General features: G+C 37.3%; 2 protein-coding genes across 2 annotated transcripts; one reads left to right on the plus strand and one right to left on the minus strand.

Annotated features, from left to right (window-relative positions):
- Nucleotides 1-3,528: 3,528 nt before the first annotated feature.
- On the minus strand, nucleotides 3,529-7,756 carry LOC132550199 (small ribosomal subunit protein uS3). The gene is made up of 7 exons (XM_060214232.1): nucleotides 7,747-7,756; nucleotides 7,237-7,307; nucleotides 6,433-6,657; nucleotides 6,038-6,132; nucleotides 5,424-5,611; nucleotides 4,113-4,308; nucleotides 3,529-3,601 (listed from the first exon to the last, which is right to left on the minus strand). Exons 1-6 carry the CDS (start codon nucleotides 7,754-7,756, stop codon nucleotides 4,115-4,117), a joined length of 783 nt encoding a protein of 260 aa, XP_060070215.1. The 3' UTR covers nucleotides 3,529-3,601; nucleotides 4,113-4,114.
- Nucleotides 7,757-8,315: 559 nt separating this feature from the next.
- Nucleotides 8,316-16,059, plus strand: LOC132550200 (cathepsin O-like). The gene is made up of 10 exons (XM_060214233.1): nucleotides 8,316-8,370; nucleotides 9,538-9,632; nucleotides 10,427-10,529; nucleotides 10,805-10,913; nucleotides 11,364-11,429; nucleotides 11,548-11,704; nucleotides 13,042-13,157; nucleotides 13,859-14,022; nucleotides 15,573-15,665; nucleotides 15,972-16,059. Exons 1-10 carry the CDS (start codon nucleotides 8,316-8,318, stop codon nucleotides 16,007-16,009), a joined length of 996 nt encoding a protein of 331 aa, XP_060070216.1. The 3' UTR covers nucleotides 16,010-16,059.
- The last annotated feature ends 2,450 nt before the right edge of the window (nucleotides 16,060-18,509 follow it).

Genomic DNA, 18,509 nt, shown 5'->3' on the forward strand with positions numbered 1-18,509 from the left:
TTACATCACATTACGCGGAAACAAAACAAGAGAATATTAACCAAGAGATCTCACCGGGATCTTGGCGACCACCACTGCTCGATCTTCACTTGTTCTTTAAAAGTTGGATCTTTTCCCTTCTTTTATCTTCTTTCCTCTTAATTATACGAAATTTGAGAATTCCTCTAAAGAGTCACAATAATAGTATTTAACTATCAAATAAAGGATGGACAACTGTCAGTATTTTGATTTCCTGACAGTCCCAAAATTCAAAATGGACACAAAAAGAGAACAAGGGAAACCTACATATCACATTGAAGAACATCCAGTACTTCTCAAGAAATGTTAAATGTCAAAATCCAACATGGCCACTGTCGACGATTTTGTTTCTCCGATCAGACTACTACAAGAGAACGCACTACTAGGGACGGCGAGGAATCTACATATGAAATATGCGAACTATCCATCAAATACTAATCAAGAAATTGTGGTAACAAGCTTTCACAGTCAATAAAAGATGGCCGCCTTTCGGCAAGTTTGCTTTTCTAAGCAGACTCAAAATCAGGACAGATGACAAACACTTAAGCTCATCCCTTAATTAGGACTGATAACAAACACTTTACCTCAATCCCTAATCAGGACAAATGACAAAACACTGTCCCCAATTCTTAATCAGGACAGATGACAAACACTTTACCCTAATCCTTAATCAGGACAGATGATAAACACTTTACCCCAATCCTTAATCAGGACAGCTGACAAACACTTTACCCTAATCCTTAATCAGGACAGATGACAAAACACTTTACCCCAATCCTTAATCAGGACAGATGACAAACACTTTACCCCAATCCTTAATCAGGACAGATGACAAAACACTTTACCCCAATCCTTAATCAGGACAGATGACAAACACTTTTTCCCAATCCTTAATCAGGACAGATGATAAACACTTTACCCTAATCCTTCATCAGGACAGATGATAAACACTTTACCCCAATCCTTAATCAGGACAGATGATAAACACTTTACCCTAATCCTTCATCATGACAGATGATAAACACTTCACCCCAATCCTTAACCAGGTCAGATGACAAAACACTGTCCCCAAACCTTCAGGACAGATGACAAACACTTCACCCCAATCCTTAATCAGGACAGATGACAAACACTTTACCCCAATCCTTAATCAGGACAGCTGACAAACACTTTACCCCAATCCTTAATCAGGACAGATGACAAACACTTTACCCCAATCCTTAATCAGGACAGATGATAAACACTTTACCCCAATCCTTAATCAGGACAGATGATAAACACTTTACCCCAATCCTTAACAAGGACAGATGATAAAAACTTTACCCTAATCCTTAACCAGGTCAGATGACAAAACACTTTACCCTAATCCTTAATCAGGACAGCTGACAAACACTTTACCCCAATCCTTAATCAGGACAGATGACAAACACTTTACCCCAATCCTTAATCAGGACAGATGATAAACACTTTACCCTAATCCTTAATCAGGACAGCTGACAAACACTTTACCCTAATCCTTAATCAGGACAGATGACAAAACACTTTACCCCAATCCTTAATCAGGACAGATGACAAACACTTTACCCCAATCCTTCATCAGGACAGATGATAAAAACTTTACCTCAATCCCTAATCAGGACAGATGACAAACACTTTACCCCAATCCTTCATCAGGACAGATGATAAACACTTTACCCCAATCCTTAATCAGGACAGATGATAAACACTTTACCCTAATCCTTAATCAGGACAGATGATAAACACTTTACCCCAATCCTTAATCAGGACAGATGATAAACACTTCACCCTAATCCTTAGTCAGGACAGCTGACAAACACTTTACCCCAATCCTTAATCAGGACAGAAGATAAACACTTTACCCTAATCCTTAGTCAGGACAGATGATAAACATTTTACCTCAATCCTTAATCAGAACTGATAAACATTTTACCTCAATCCTTAATCAGCGCAATAGACACCTACCCTTCTGTAATACCTGGGCCCAGTTGCTTAAAAGTTACAATGGTTTGGTGAAAATTTCAAATACACTAGGTGAACAAATGTGTGTAAATGTAAACAAATCTACAAATGACATGATAAAAAAGGTTTCCAATTTCGTTTGACTCGGGTTTGAAAATTTTCACTAACCACTAATCCCTTTGTACATTTGGGACCTGGTCTTGTTCTCCGTGGCATTTAAGGATCTTGGTGTAATTCATTGTTTCGTTGATATTTTACCTGTTTTATCGATGGTTAGTTGATATCAGGACACTGTACAAAAATAAAAGTTGTTAACTCCTCAATCACAAATCAATCTTGACCTTACCCTTAACAACATGAATCCCTACCATTCTATTCATCACATTGTTAATTTTGTATGCAAAATGTATGATCACCTTCATCAAATCACAAAAAGTATCTTCAAACTGAAATGTCCCTTTCTGAAACAAATGGATAATTTTTTTCTGTATTCTCTTCTGATGCAAATTATCATAAAACTAGATTTGTGCCTGGTTAGCTCCTCATCCAATCATTGCTTGCATTGTTTTTCATAACCAAGTTAATTATGAAGCATAAAGCAACTAACAAGATGCTTTCAAAATCAAGTGAACCAAGTTGCCATCCCCGTGCGGATCAAATCTGGATAAAAGAAAATCAGCTAAAATCCGATCTCAATACAACTTACTGTTCAGAAGGAGCACAATAAGTATTCCTGATTGTGGCCGATGTCCGCAGTTTATCAGGACCGCAAGTTAGTCAAACTAATTACTCCCAATTCATTACACCTACATCGCCCTCCCAGTATCACAATCTATCAACATTTTTTTTAAATTGATTACCGTAGTAAACATTAGCTTTCCAAAATGGCTGCCATCTTGATAGTATGATTTGCTTAAATTTTTAAGAACCAATAATGGACGATGACCTTTTCAATAGAGCAGTGAATTCAGGAGTTCCAGCAAGTTCTTTTTCCTCATAGATTTAGGTCAATTTTGAATGGCACATGGGCCTGGGCTTTAAGGATGAAAGGGTACAATGGTTACTAGTGGTAGTGACAGTCCCGTCTCCGAAGCAAAACCTATTCAGAGGCAATGACAGCAAAGCTTATGTCTAGATGGGCAGATGTAAGATGATGACTTGTGACATAATCACTTTTCACGATGAAAAAACCTCATCAAGCTTCCTGTTGTACCAAACTCCTCCGCTCAAAGATGCAGTCAAAAATTGTTTAACTAGACAGATACATGCAAACTGGAAAGAAAGAGTAGATCTCTGCAGATTAATTTAGACATTCCATACCAGACCTCCTTCCATAAATAGGAAAACAAGAGCTTTACCTTATAAACCTTTCACATACATTTTTAGACTAAACTTTCCTCAGACTCTCTTATCAGGGAAAGAAAAAAAGGAATTGCACATTTTGGTCATCTTTTTTCTTGAATCTGAAGTTGAATCCAATTTTTTCCCCTTTTTTGATACTGCAGAAATGACACTAAGTAACACACTATCTTTTCTTCACATGTTTATTTTACATGAAGTCCATCACAAATACTTAGATAGCATCAAACTGTGATGAGGGGACCTGCAAGGAAAAGAGACAAAAATCAATATTCTACTACCAAAAAAAATCCATCTTTATCTAACATCCAGGTTAACTACCAATGGTGTAAAACAGATTTTTTTTTTTATTTTGTCTCAATTTATCTCCATTTTACTCCTTAACAGTCTCAGAAAACCAGTTTAGCCATTACAGGAAGTTCATCATACCTGCTGAATGACATCAGTTCAGGATCATTCACATCAATACTTTATTTTCAGGTTCAATTACTTCTCTTCATTAATTGTTGGACACAATACTTTGGTAAAGACTAAAAATTTTAACTTAGCATTAGGAACAATGTTGTCCCATCTCCTAAGATACTACAAATGGTTATTGGCTCACAAAAGTGGTCATAATAATGTGAATGGTTGGTGTTATACTGTTGTTTCTAGGTTGTGAGCTTTCTTTGTGAAGACTTCAGAGTATAGGCCTTAAATAGTCTCATCATCTAGACAATGTATTTCATCTATATAAGAACAAGCTTCATCCTTACCCTTATGCTTGTGGTGTTTGTGCTGGTTCTGGGGCTCCAGGCTTGGCTGTTCCCTTCTGTTCACTGTAGGGCTGTGCTGGTAACTGTTCTTCCTTTGGCTCCACAATGTTTACATGATCTGGCAGAGGTTTCTTGGGGCCAATCTTACCACTAGGATCCCATGGTAACATAATCTTTACTTTAATTCCCAATACACCTGTAAAATCACATGACAACGTTAGTGTTCTTGGGTGTCCACAGAGCAATAACCATCATTCAGTTCACCAGTCTAACATATCAACAACATCAAACAAGATAATTCTGTATTCAGTAGTACAAATGTGAATTAATTCAATTTATCTTCATTTTGTTTGACCGACAAGTATGATGTTTCTTCAATGTAAGTGAACCCATAAATGGACAGTTCTCCCTTTGCAGCATTTGTAAATCAGTTTGTACTTCAATGGTCCACATTAAAAATCAAAATCACAAAATTTTCTTTACCATATACCTCTAATTAATGCAACTATTCTAGACAACTTTTGCCACAAATACTACATACTTTGTTTCAGGTTTTTATAACTGGAGATAAAAAAGAATTGTTTTGTTTTGCCCATTATGAGTATAGACTAATGAACTGTTGTATTTGTTGTCAATTGCAAACTTAAATCTCCAAATGTGAAGAAAGGTGTGGGGTGTGCTTTCATTCCTTTGACTATATTCTGAATAGGTCGACAGATTTTGTTTTATAAATTAAGGGTTCATCATTATATATGGAGACCAGTTGGATAAAATGTATATTTTCAGTCGCTTAATTAATAAGTTATGAAAAACACAGATTAAAGTAGATAGCCTCTGCATGTGTGTTCAGACACCTGCATACAATACAACATTAAGGGTCAATTTAATAGGATCTCATTTCATAATTTCAGTTGTAGAAAGTAATTTCTGTATGTACATAGCACTTTAAATATAAGCTACACATGAAAGTGTCAATGAATGTATCGCATAAAAAGCTAGAAAGCTTGCATATCAAATGCATGATGAAGGTTCCCCGTTATATTACTATAGGGCTGTTTTTGACAGTTGAACTTGTGTGATGAAACAGTTGTGGTCTATCCATATTGAGGCGATGGCTATTTAAATAAAAATATCTAGGAAACAGAATTAACAGACATCTGCACTTTTTGACCTGTTATGGTATAAAATGAAGTGTTTTATAGCTAAATATAGCAAAACTTCCTTGGTACACTTTAAAATGGATCCCACATGGTTATGTTTCAAAAACATTGGAGGTCACAACTAAATACAGACCACTAGCACAACACCTACCCTGCCTGAGGAGTACGTGTCTGACGGCGGTGTCTACATAATCATTAATGGGCTCTCCACTGTGGATCATAAGGCCATCCACAAATTTCATGGATTTAGCCCTCTGACCTCTCAGCTTGCCGGACACAACAACTTCGCATCCCTTGGCGCCACTCTCCATGATAAATCTCAACACACCATAGCATGCCCTGAAATATGGAGATATAAATATAAATATGAACAATTATCAAGGAAATTCAAAGAGAGGAAATTACTACCTGGGAGATTTTTTTGTTCATCAGAAGTGGAGAATTATGGAAAGAATGAAAATTACAGTAATAAATGACTGGATTCTGTGTTGCTACAAATGTACATGCATCAATAATGAATTAATGACTGTGATGGTTTAAATAATCAAACTGAACGTAAAAGGATTCTCAATACAGACACAAATATACTGGCAAGTAAAACATCCTAGAATTAAGTCACAACTACAATATTTTTATTATAAGCATCAAATGCTTGGTATTATTACCATCTTAACAGCACCGCTCTTGATATACAGGAGATTACTGCTAGTAATATAAATTCTACCAAGTGCAAGAGAATAATGTACTGTTAGACATGACACTCACCTCCTGACTGCCAGTCCACCAATAAGTTTGTATCTAAGGGACTCACACTGAGCGATGGCACAAAGACCTCTCTGGGCAACTTTCTCTGCATACAGCTATTAAAAAGAAACAGAATATACAATGTGGAAAAGGAAAATTCCTAGCCGTCAGCATCTGTTTCTCTTTTCTGTTGGCAAGACTCAAATTGTGTTCACTAATTTTTCAATGCCTACAGCATTTAGTTTTTTGGTTTCATGGTTTCATTACCTCTACAATCAAGAGAGGATAAACAGTTGCATTGTTCACCTTTGAATATACATAAGTGAAGATTTATCATTCCAGCAAAATCTAAATTAACACTTAGGTGAAGCAACATCTTAAGACTGAATCATTGAACCAATGTATACTCAACATACTTCAACTGTTCCCTCTGGGAAGCTGAATCGTTTCTGTACAACAGATGTAAGTTCCCTGATCCTGCGTCCCTTCTCTCCGAGGACATTCTGGGTTCTTGTGGCTAAAATAATAATTTCTGTACGGGTTGGTGTGACGCGTACTTCAACCCCGCTGTAACCATCTTCAGCAAGTTCTCGTGTAAGGAAGTTGTTCAGTTCTGCCTTGAACACACCATCTGCTACGAACTAGATAAACAAATATAAAGGGTTGAATATTTTCATGTTATTATCAATAGTGGTCTCCTCATGCTAGATTTCTACATAACATGTAACAAAATCGCAATGTCAGCTGTAACATTGTAGATACAGTTATTTTGATTGTAAGTAAAATAATGTGGGATTGGACACATTATAAACATCCGTCGGATGTCTTGTGAGTTTTCTTTTTGACTCGATCTACCCACTGTTCTCAACTTATTTTTTGATGACAAATCAAAACAAATACGATAACTGTCGTTTACTAGAAAACAAAAAACCGTAAATTTGATCTAAAATATTCTAAGCTCAAATTGTTCCAACCTAATCGAGCTCATTACACTATGATGCGTTCGGACATACTTCAAAAGGGCATAAATTTCTGCTGAACGTCAAACGAATGTGCAGTAACAACATGACATGCCCTGAACAATCCGTCTTAATCAACTTTAAATGGCGGCATCAAACCACAAAACATAATTTGTTACATAGATTTGTTTCATCTCATTCTCTTGGTGTCGTTTAAGCTTTATTAGAACGGTATTTCATGATGTAAAAGACGTTTCTAACCTTCCTTTTCTTGCTACCTTGCGTGGCCGCCATATTGAAAGGCTTAAAGAGGAAGTAGAGGTATTTCCGAACTCAGAGGTCTACTTTGTGTCGGGAGAAAATTTGGCCCCCAATTAATAGTTCCGCACTTTTCTCATAACATCATTAGAACAATTTCTTATAAATTGCTTGGATTATAGTCATTATTTCACAAAATCTATAACTTTCCTGTTTAAGCTTTCTATTTTAGTATTTACATTGTTAATTCCATGAACATTACTGCAGATTGTCTACGTTTAATTTCCATTATTCAGAGTTAAAACAGATGTAAAACTCTGGTTTTATAACTTTTTTAGTTCTGTTACAATATACTTGTTTAATAAGTGATTCCTGAGCATCAACAATCCCAGAATTATGTTATTTATCTATAGCTTCCCCATGGAAAAATAGCTTCCCAATCGGAGCGTTTTAGATATTAAGCTTTCAAGAGTTTTGCCTGCCTGCAGCGAACTAAATTGCAAATGTACATACCCCAATACATGTTTTAGATTGTATACCAAGCTTAGTTACGACTTGTTCAAAAAGTTCACATTTAGATACGCCTACAACTAGTATAGCTTCAACTGACAGCTAAACTGGTACAAAACGATGTTTCTTGGAATCTGGTCGTTTCTACAGACAGGTGGAACCGATGATCCTTACTACATGGGTGGTGATGATGGTGGTGGTGGCGATGATGATGATGATGATGATGATGATGATGATGGTGATGATGATGATGATGATGGGTGGTGAATTGAGATAACGATAAAAGACAAACTTTTACAGAAGTCAACGTGTTAGTAAAGACAGTTACAAATACTGTAATGTGTACTGTGCTGTTGTTGAACTGACTGGTACCTATGTCTTTCCATACATCAAACCATAACAGATTGAACAATAGAACACACGTTCACAATACTGATAATTTTATTTACTAATTGTTTGTTTCACATGTATTTTAGTCACGTGAGAAGACAAAAACACACACCCGAGGCTCCCTCTCCTGCACACATATTTTCTCACTCTTTCTGTCATCCTATATGTTTTCAAAATAAAACATGGCGGATGTTCTCGGTGAAGCAGACGACGATCGCCCTTCCGGCGTAAAACCTGGTCTTATTCTCCTCGAGTGAATTGCGAGCTTGTTTCACTTGTCTTTATATTTACCGTGCTTCAAAAATACAATAGAACCGAACGATACTGAAATTTTATTTTCTATGATAAATTTAATTTCACAAATTAAACAAAAATACATTGAATCTTTATGGGACATAGAATCCGAAATGTCTTTGTGTATGTTAGATTGTTTACCTTGTCCGTTGACACCATAGTAGGACTTCAAAGACATTCAGAGAGTCAGCTCTCTGACACTATCTAGAATGCTTATTCATTCATTTATTTTGTTTTGTGATTTCTTTCGCAAATGATAATACTGTTTGACATTTGATGTCTCTAATTTTAGTTTTGAAGACACCGGGGTTATTATCAGAAATGTTATAAACCGCTGTCATGCACACTTAGGTTAACAAGAATCACAATCCTACCAGCCACAGTATGTACGTAGCTTTTTTTTCGTTATGGTATAAACTTAATTATTTATTTTATAAATCAAATATTACAGGACAAACTGTTACTGATATAGACACCGTCTTTGGAAAGCTCAAATACCCGCGGTGTTTTCATTAAAAAAGGACAAATCACAATCGATAAATTCCGTGAATAAGTAAAATGATGCAATTAACCATGTCACTTTATTTAATATCTGTGGCAGAGTTTATTTCTATAACAATGACAATTATGTCGTTGAAAATTATAGCTTGATTTATAAGATATAAAGCCTTGGATTCTTGGCAGTTTGACTCACTTATTATATTAGAATATCAAAGGATATACATTAGTGTTAAGAAAGAATCAATTTCATAGCTACAGTATCATATACTTGAACAACTCGACTCTGGTAAAAACCAGTGGACCTACCAGGTGGTTTTAGCGTTATCATGATTACAGAACTGGTTAAAACTCAGAATTACAAACAACATTTTGTACACGTTAATGTAAGTACCACAACATACAGCGCTAACATTTTCAATCAGAGATATTTTTCAGATGTTCCCCAACATATCTCAATAGTCCGGAACTTATATTTGGGGTATAAAATTGGATAAGCACACAGTACAAATCAATGTTGACACAAGAGGCGTTCCAAAGTTACGGAAGTCATGTGGAATCCTATTTTCGCTTTGACGTTATTTTTGTTAATTGGATTTTCTTTGGAAATAGACATATTCGATACATTTTTGAAGTATGTCGATCAATACAAAAAGTCTTATTACAACGAAACAAAAGAGTTACATTTCAGATTTAACATATTTAAGGTAAGTTCCCTATAATTACCCTTGTCCTATAAGGTACATGTATACGCTGATATATTCATATGATGATTGTCAAACTTTATCATCGGACATCTAATATTTACATGTTATAGAGCTCATAATTACTCGTACTTCTCTAGTATTTATCTTTGACGATACTTATCTTCTGATACGGATTTGTCCGATTGTCAGACACTACAAGAGAAAAGAAAAATATGGCTTGGTGATCAGTTGGTCACAAATGTTGCTGGACATGGTTATATGTCAGTTCGAAGCTCAGTTTGCTCCTTTTCTTTTCTCTTATTGTAGTGTTTAGATACCAAATTATATACCTAAAGCCAGTTTCCGGTGTGCACAGTTTTCCCTTTCATTGCTTGAAATAAGATAAATCAGCCACACTGTGACAATTCCCCCCCCCCCCCCCCCCCCCCCCCCCCCCCCCCCCCCCCCCCCCCCCCCCCCCCCCCCCCCCCCCCCACTGCATACGTATACATATACAATGGAAAGAAAACGAAATACATTTATAACAAATAGTCTATACTTAAAAACTTCATGTAGGAGTATGGTACTTTTTTGTGACTTTGTTTCCAGTCAGTTAAGGATGATTGAATAATCATGCTCAGTGATATTCAATGATAAGCTTACACATTTTACTTGTATTATACTCATGTTTGTCATATAAACTTAACCCCCTTTCCCCCACTTCCCCCAAAATAATATCTGTATACAATTATGCAAAATTTTGAATACATCACATCTTTATAAAACTTTTGTGTATCTTCTCTACACTATTTCAGGAAAATTTGGTTAGAATAGAAAAACTAAATCTACATACCAACAAGTCATTTGCCTGGTATGGAATCAACAAATTTTCTGATCTTACACCAGAAGAATTCAAAGGTAAGTATCAATTAAAGTCTACTCTTTAAGATATCTGTTGTGAGGCATAGATCATAGAGGCTCTATATTAAAATACCAGACATATATAAAGTCAGAATATTCTACATGAAAATTGATATCTAGTACTATATTTTACCAGGTATAAGCCTAGGGGCAAGTGCACTGAAAATGGGTTAAAGTAGAGGATTGGCTAATTTCCACATAATATTGTATATATTCTTTTAAATTTTTCAAAGAGAAGTATCTGATGTAAAATTGCTGAATCTTGTTTTCAGCATCCTACTTGACTGATCTGAAGCCATATGTCGGTTCCCTAGATGATAAGAATCATATCACACAAGTTGATAAGTTACACTCCTTGAACATACCCCAAAAACTGGACTGGTGAGTATCACTTCATGTATGAGAAATGTGTTAAGCCTTAGTGGTTTATGATCAGCCATGCAGCAGTTTTATCATGAATCATATACATGTATAGTTGTTTCTATCACAGTATCTTGAGCATCAATTACAAAGCAAAGCACCATTTGTAATTATGTCACTCTGACATGGTCCAGTGACTTGGATTATGACCTAGCTGATTGGATTGCATTGCAATTGTTGTGTTACGTCAAATTTTGGTTTTATTTGTTTTAGTATTTGTCAGTTGTAGACTTATAGCTCAAGTAGCTGATATAATGTATAGGGAGCAATGTTGTCATGAATCAATATTCAGTAAATATGAAAATAGGTTACTACAACCTGTGCCATTTTTCATCGTCCTATGAAATAGTCATGAAAACTGGTTGTAATATTTCCATAAAATTATGTAATTTTGATATGTTTTTTGATCAGGAGAAACTTCAAGAACCAAAGCTATGTGAGTCCAGTCAAGAACCAGAACAGCTGTGGGGGATGCTGGTAAGTTTGTTATATGACAAACTGGAGGCTAGGTTTAGGGGTACCGTATCATATACAGATTATGAATAAGAAACAGAAACACATGCCACATCGTACACATATTATTTTTAATTGACAGGGCTTTCAGTACAGCAGAATTGATGGAGAGTATGTATGCCATTCAGAAACATGTGCCACCTCCTCACCTCAGCGTACAGGAGATTATTGACTGTTCTCAGTACAACTCGGGATGTACAGGTGGAGACACCTGTGCTGCCATGCAGTGGATGGTTGACGTAAGTACTCAGATTTTGATATGAAAAAAAATGTGAATTTTTATAGCCATCATGCTTCGTGTGTAAACTTTTGACAAACTTCTTCTCAAGTTCCACCAGTGGGATTGAGCTCAAACTTACATGAAATGATTCTGAGATTGTTGTTATTTCTCAGGTTGGTCTGAAATCCAAGATGGTCGCCATCTTGAAAAAACATATCTTAAATTTCTTTTCCCGTTCAACTGGAGCCATTAAGCTGAAAATTGATGGGAATATTAAGGTAGCCAACAAATTGTTATCAAGTCTTCGATATGGCAGCCAGGGAGACCATTTTGTAACATGATTGCGCAATCATGGTTTTCCTGTGCAACACCTCTTTCAAACTTCTCAAGTTTCACCAGTTGGATTGAGCTCCAACTTTACTGTCAAATAATAGGTAACACCTAAAACTATCATCTGCATCATGGAAAGCAGTTTCTTTCATTCAAAGTAGAAAAAATAACCCTTCTCCCTGCTGAAAGTTTTTGTAGTCAGATGATCGTCAAGGCCCATGGACCTGTGGTCTGATGAAGGGTGGTTGGGTAGCAGAGTGGTAATGCTCTTGCCTTTCACTGAGGGAGTAATATTCCTATTTAAAATGGTTTAAACAATCATCTAAGCCAATGTTGATATCATAAGACTTTAGCCAGAGGTCAAAGTTAAATTGTGGACTTCTCTGTGTATTAGCAGGTTTCATTGTGTTCAAATTGACATGAATAACCCTGCGACATACAAATCAAATTCAAACCATGAATTTATTTTTTTTCACATCCTCCTGGTCAGTGATATAGCTAGTTACCCTCTAACCATCATGTTGGACTATGATACATCATTACCTATTTCAGAGTCATGTTCCCCCTCTCCCCACCTAACCTCCTTGAGGACTTCGATTACCTTCTAACCATCATGTTGGACTATGATACATCATTACCTATTTCAGAGTCATGTTCCCCCTCCCCCCACCTACCTCCCCGAGGACTTTGATTACCCTCTAACCATCATGTTAGACTATGATATATTATTACCTATTTCAGAGTCATGTTTCCCCTTCCCCCACCTACCCTCCCCGAGGACTTTGATTACCTTCTAACCATCATGTTGGACTATGATATATTATTACCTATTTCAGAGTCATGTTTCCCCTTCCCCCACCTACCCTCCCCGAGGACTTTGATTACCTTCTAACCATCATGTTGGACTATGATATATTATTACCTATTTCAGAGTCATGTTTCCCCTTCCCCCACCTACCCTTCCCGAGGACTTTGATTACCTTCTAACCATCATGTTGGACTATGATATATTATTACCTATTTCAGAGTCATGTTTCCCTGGTCAATGATACAAAATATCCTCTAACGGACACATCAGACTACTGTAAGCTTTTGCCATCTCCAACAACAGGGGTCAAGGTCAAAAACTTCACCTGTCAATCGTAAGTACAGATCTTTGTACAAGGCAACACAGGTAATTGTTGACAAGTGTTGTTGTTCTTTAATTTCTAGATGTTACCCTGGCCACAATTTACCACCTGGCTAGTGAGATTGTAACCCTGGTAAATACCAGCTACACAATATACTGCCTAGTCAGGCAGATTGTAACTCTGATAAATACTAGCCACAATAACTGCCCAGCAAGGGAGAACTTCTCATTAGCTCGATCAGCAGAGTGCAGCATTTTATACTAGATATTATTGGTTCAATCCTTTACAAGGCATTCTTACAATATATACCAAATACAGCGTATTGCATACTCAGATTTTGATTGAAAATATTTGTAGATATAATTGTTAAAAAGCTTATGATCCATGGATGAAAGTGCTTTGCATTTTTTTAAGTTTTAATGAATCAACTTTAATCAATAACCTCAGCCATACCTGGACAGTAGAAATTGATATATATCTGTATGGCTCCTAGTTGGCCCTCGGAAGTAATCTGTTGTTGTAGAATTTAGGTCATGGTTGTCTCCATTGTGTTACTGCTGAAATTAGAAGTTGTAAAATGTAGGTCACAGTTATCCCCATTAAATTACTGCTTTAATTGTTAATTGTAAAATGTAGGTCACTGTTTCTACTTTGTGTAACAGCTATAAGAGGATTCGATAACATTTTGTGGTAAATATTTTGTCTTAATACAGATATCTGGATGATGAGCAGGACATGCTTATGCTTCTGTCTAATGGACCACTGACAGTGTCAGTCGATGCCACCTTATGGGCTAACTATCAAGGTGGCATTATTCAGCACCATTGTGGTAATACCATCAACCATGCAGTCGTCATCGTGGGGTACGACCTAACAGGTAATCCAACAACACATTGTAGGGTAGAGTAGAGGGCCAAACACAAGCCAGACAAACCACACATTGTAGGGTAGAGTAGAGGGCCAAACACAAGCCAGACAAACCACACATTGTGGGGTAGAGTAGAGGGCCAAACACAAGCCAGACAAACCACACATTGTGGGGTAGAGTAGAGGGTCAGACACAAGTCAGACAAACCACACATTGTGGGGTAGAGTAGAGGGCCAGACACAAGCCAGACAAACCACACATTGTGGGGTAGAGTAGAGGGCCAGACACAAGCCATACAAACCACACATTGTAGGGTAGAGTAGAGGGCCAAACACAAGCCATACAAACCACACATTGTACGGTAGAGTAGAGGGCCAAACACAAGCCAGACAAACCACACATTGTAGGGTAGAGTAGAGGGCCAAACACAAGCCAGACAAACCACACATTGTGGGGTAGAGTAGAGGGCCAGACACAAGCCATACAAACCACACATTGTAGGGTAGAGTAGAGGGCCAAACACAAGCCATACAAACCACACATTGTACGGTAGAGTAGAGGGCCAAACACAAGCCAGACAAACCACACATTGTAGGGTAGAGTAGAGGGCCAAACACAAGCCAGACAAACCACACATTGTGGGGTAGAGTAGAGGGCCAGACACAAGCCAGACAAACCACACATTGTGGGGTAGAGTAGAGGGCCAGACACAAGCCATACAAACCACACATTGTAGGGTAGAATAGAGGGCCAAACACAAGCCATACAAACCACACATTGTGGGGTAGAGTAGAGGGTCAGACACAAGCCAGACAAACCACACATTGTGGGGTAGAGTAGAGGGCCAAACACAAGCCAGACAAACCACACATTGTGGGGTAGAGTAGAGGGCCAAACACAAGCCATACAAACCACACATTGTAGGGTAGAGTAGAGGGCCAAACACAAACCAGAGAAACCACACATTGTGGGGTAGAGTAGAGGGCCAAACACAAGCCAGAGAAACCACACATTGTGGGGTAGAGTAGAGGGCCAAACACAAACCAGACAAACCACACATTGTGGGGTAGAGTAGAGGGCCAAACACAAGCCAGAGAAACCACACATTGTGGGGTAGAGTAGAGGGCCAAACACAAATCAGTAAAAAAAAAACACATTGTAGGGTAGAGTAGAGGGCCAAACACAAGCCAGACAAACCACACATTGTGGGCTAGACCTTACAAGTAAACAGAGGGTCAAACACAGGGCCAGACAATAAACCATGTATTGTGGGGTAGACCTAACAAGTAAATAGAGAGCCAAATACAGGTCCAGACAATAAACCATACATTGTGTGGTAGACCTTACTAGTAAATGGCATTTTGGGGTAAATAGAACAAGTATATACTAGTAGAGGTCAAACATAGGGGCCAGAAAAAACATGATGTGGCGTTCTCCATAACTGTCAGATGATAATAAGCCCAAACACAGGGTCCAAAGTACAAACTATAGAATTGCTGGACCTAGACAAACCACATACTGTATTTCCCTATATTAATCTTGTCATGCTATATTGACAGGTGACACACCGTATTATATTGTGCGGAACTCCTGGGGACCAGACTTTGGTATCAATGGCTATTTACACATCAAGATTGGAGAAAACATATGTGGTAGGTTTATTTATCCTGTAATGCAGACTTATTTTATTGTTTTGCCAAAAAGTGATGGTTTTCTAGAATGTACAACTGTCTTAGTGGAGAAACATGTTTACTCACTGGATTTGTAAAGTTCTGTTTGTTGACATAAACTTATAAACAGCTATATAGTTATAACTTTACCAGACAGTATAATCGATAAAAATAGTTACCTATACAAAATATGTCTAACTCCTTTGTTATCTTTTTTCAATAAAGTAAATATATATACAAATACAAATATATATATTTTGATTTGATGACATTTATAACCGTTTACAGGCATAGCAGGACATGTATCTACTCTATATATTGTGTAAGTGACCATCTGATGTTTTGATGATACAACGAGGAGATAGAACATACAGCTGATGAACCCTGACCTGCTTTTTGAGCTGATGACCTTTGACCTGGTTTTGTAAGCTGATAACTCCTGACCTGGTTTTGTGAGCTGATGACCACTGGCGTGTAAATTATATAATTTTTTGAGTTGAAGACTGCTGGTATGTCCACATTTTGTAGTTGTAGTCTGATGGCTGCTGTGTGTCCACACTTTGTAGCCTGATGACCACTGGCGTGTCCACACATTGTAGCCTGATGACCGCTGGTGTGTCCACACTTTGTGGTCAGATGACCACTGGCGTGTCCACACTTTGTAGTCTGATGACCACTGGTGTGTCCACATTTTGTGGTCAGATGACCGCTGGTGTGTCCACATTTTGTGGTCAGATGATCGCTGGTGTGTCCACACTTTGTAGCCTGATGACCACTGGCGTGTCCACACTTTGTAGCCTGATGACCACTGGCGTGTCCACACTTTGTAGCCTGATGACCACTGGCGTGTCCACACTTTGTGGGCTGATGACCACTGGCGTGTCCACACTTTGTAGTCTGATGACCACTGGTGTGTCCACATTTTGTGGTCAGATGATCGCTGGTGTGTCCACACTTTGTGGTCAGATGACCATTGATGTGTCCATGCTTAGTCCAAGAAATGGATATTTACCACCCTTTTAATAAAGAAATTAATAAATTAATAGAGAATTTATAGTCAGACTTCTGGGCTCAAATTCTGTGTGAGATAATTTTACTCCTTCTACTCATGGCTAAGATGGGAACCTTAATATGTTTATTGGAAAACATACTCAGAAATGAGGAATTGAGTTATTATTCATAGACAGTAGAAAAATTTAACATTCAAAATATCAAGAAAACGTTCATTACAATCTTGTGCAAGTTATTCTCACCTTGGTGAGGTGTTAAAATCTCCATGAGGAGATATTTTGCTTGGCCTTCAATAGTCAAACTGTTATGCAATGTCATTACATAATTCATCAATTGTTATTGTCAATTATTGAGTGTCCAGGTACATGTGAACTAGAGGTATGAATTATGAGTTTCTGTGTATGGTATAACAGGTATTGTAATAGATATGTAGAAAAGTATGTAAAATTTGGTTTATATACCATCGTTATGAATCTGATTTCACATTTAGGTTCTGATTTTTCTGTCTTCATCACTTAAGAGTGATAATCATTGATACATTCCTTCTCAAGTCCTGTCTCATGTACAAATCAAACAGTCATTAACATAGATAATTTTTATATACAAAGTCTATTGTATGTTTGTGTGATTATGTATACAAACACATCTTATCATATGATATCATTATAGACACATCTTCAACCACTGCTAGGTCCATATGATATCAGTATATAGACACATTTTCAACCACTGCTAGGTCCATATGGTATCAGTATAGACACATTTTCAACCACTGCTAGGTCCATATGGTATCAGTATAGACACATTTTCAACCACTGCTAGGTCCATATGATATCAGTATAGACACATTTTCAACCACTGCTAGGTCCATATGATAACATTATAGACACATCTTCAACCACCGCTAGGTCTATGTGATATTGATATATTGTTGGAATCCTGTGATTTATTATACAAGTTATGTAAAAATTATATAAATACATAGAGAGAGAGAGAGAGAGAGAGAGAGAGAGAGAGAGAGAGAGAGAGAGAGAGAGAGAGAGAGAGAGAGAGTCAGTCCTGATATAATCTCAGTTGAGGAAAAAAGAAATGTGATATGAAGTAATATTGCTCCAAATGATGTTCATTGTACTCTGTGCCTTTCTGATGTTGTCCAATGATTTGCTGTAATCAGTTTGAGGGTTTTGTTAATTGAGTAAACCAACAAGAAACCCTCACAAGTATTCCGTTTTTTTCTTCTCTTGACTTATGTCAAATGAATACCTATGATGTTTTAGAGATGTATACTACATAACAGTGATTACAGTGATCTGACAAACTTAAGGGTATGTTACAGCAGGGATAATTAGAACTGTAAGCCAATGGCTAACTAACAACCCTTGCTCACTGTCATTTGTAAAATACAGTTTTGTAGTACTGACACTGTAATTTGAATAGATATATTGACTGGTTACCATGGCAACCAATATTTTGTTGGAAAAAAAAGTTGCATGTACATCTACACATGGTCCCCAACATTCTTGTGTAGTGTAATTGAAATCGATCTGGTAGTTTAGGAGATTGGTCCAGACAACCTTTTTTCAACATAGAGACGGACAGACAGACAAGCTGATTCCAGTATACTCCTCTAACATCATTGGGGGTGGAGGGGGTGGGGGCGTATAATGATCACCTTAAAGATGTATGCTACATTACATTTGTATTGACAATCTTAAGGATGTATGCTGCTAGATTACTGTGATGTAACAAGAAGAATGTATGTTACTTTACAGTGATACACACCACTTTAAGGATGTATGCAATATTATAGTGATA

The sequence above is a fragment of the Ylistrum balloti genome, unplaced genomic scaffold, assembly GCF_031769215.1.
Source record: "Ylistrum balloti isolate Yb309-2 unplaced genomic scaffold, AGI_CSIRO_Ybal_v1 Utg370110, whole genome shotgun sequence".
NCBI classification, from domain to species: domain Eukaryota; kingdom Metazoa; phylum Mollusca; class Bivalvia; order Pectinida; family Pectinidae; genus Ylistrum; species Ylistrum balloti.

Excerpts from the sequence above, each read along its gene's own strand:
- LOC132550199 (XM_060214232.1), bottom strand. Across the intron at positions 5,612-6,037 it reads GGTGGACTGGCAGTCAGGAG|GGCATGCTATGGTGTGTTGA; the intron begins GTGAGTGTCATG and ends TCCATATTTCAG. Across the intron at positions 4,309-5,423 it reads ACACGTACTCCTCAGGCAGG|GTGTATTGGGAATTAAAGTA; the intron begins GTAGGTGTTGTG and ends GTGATTTTACAG.
- LOC132550200 (XM_060214233.1), top strand. The coding sequence starts at position 8,316 with ATGGCGGATGTTCTCGGTGAAGCAGACGACGATCGCCCTTCCGGCGTA. Across the intron at positions 8,371-9,537 it reads CCCTTCCGGCGTAAAACCTG|ACATATTCGATACATTTTTG; the intron begins GTCTTATTCTCC and ends CTTTGGAAATAG. Across the intron at positions 15,666-15,971 it reads GATTGGAGAAAACATATGTG|GCATAGCAGGACATGTATCT; the intron begins GTAGGTTTATTT and ends AACCGTTTACAG.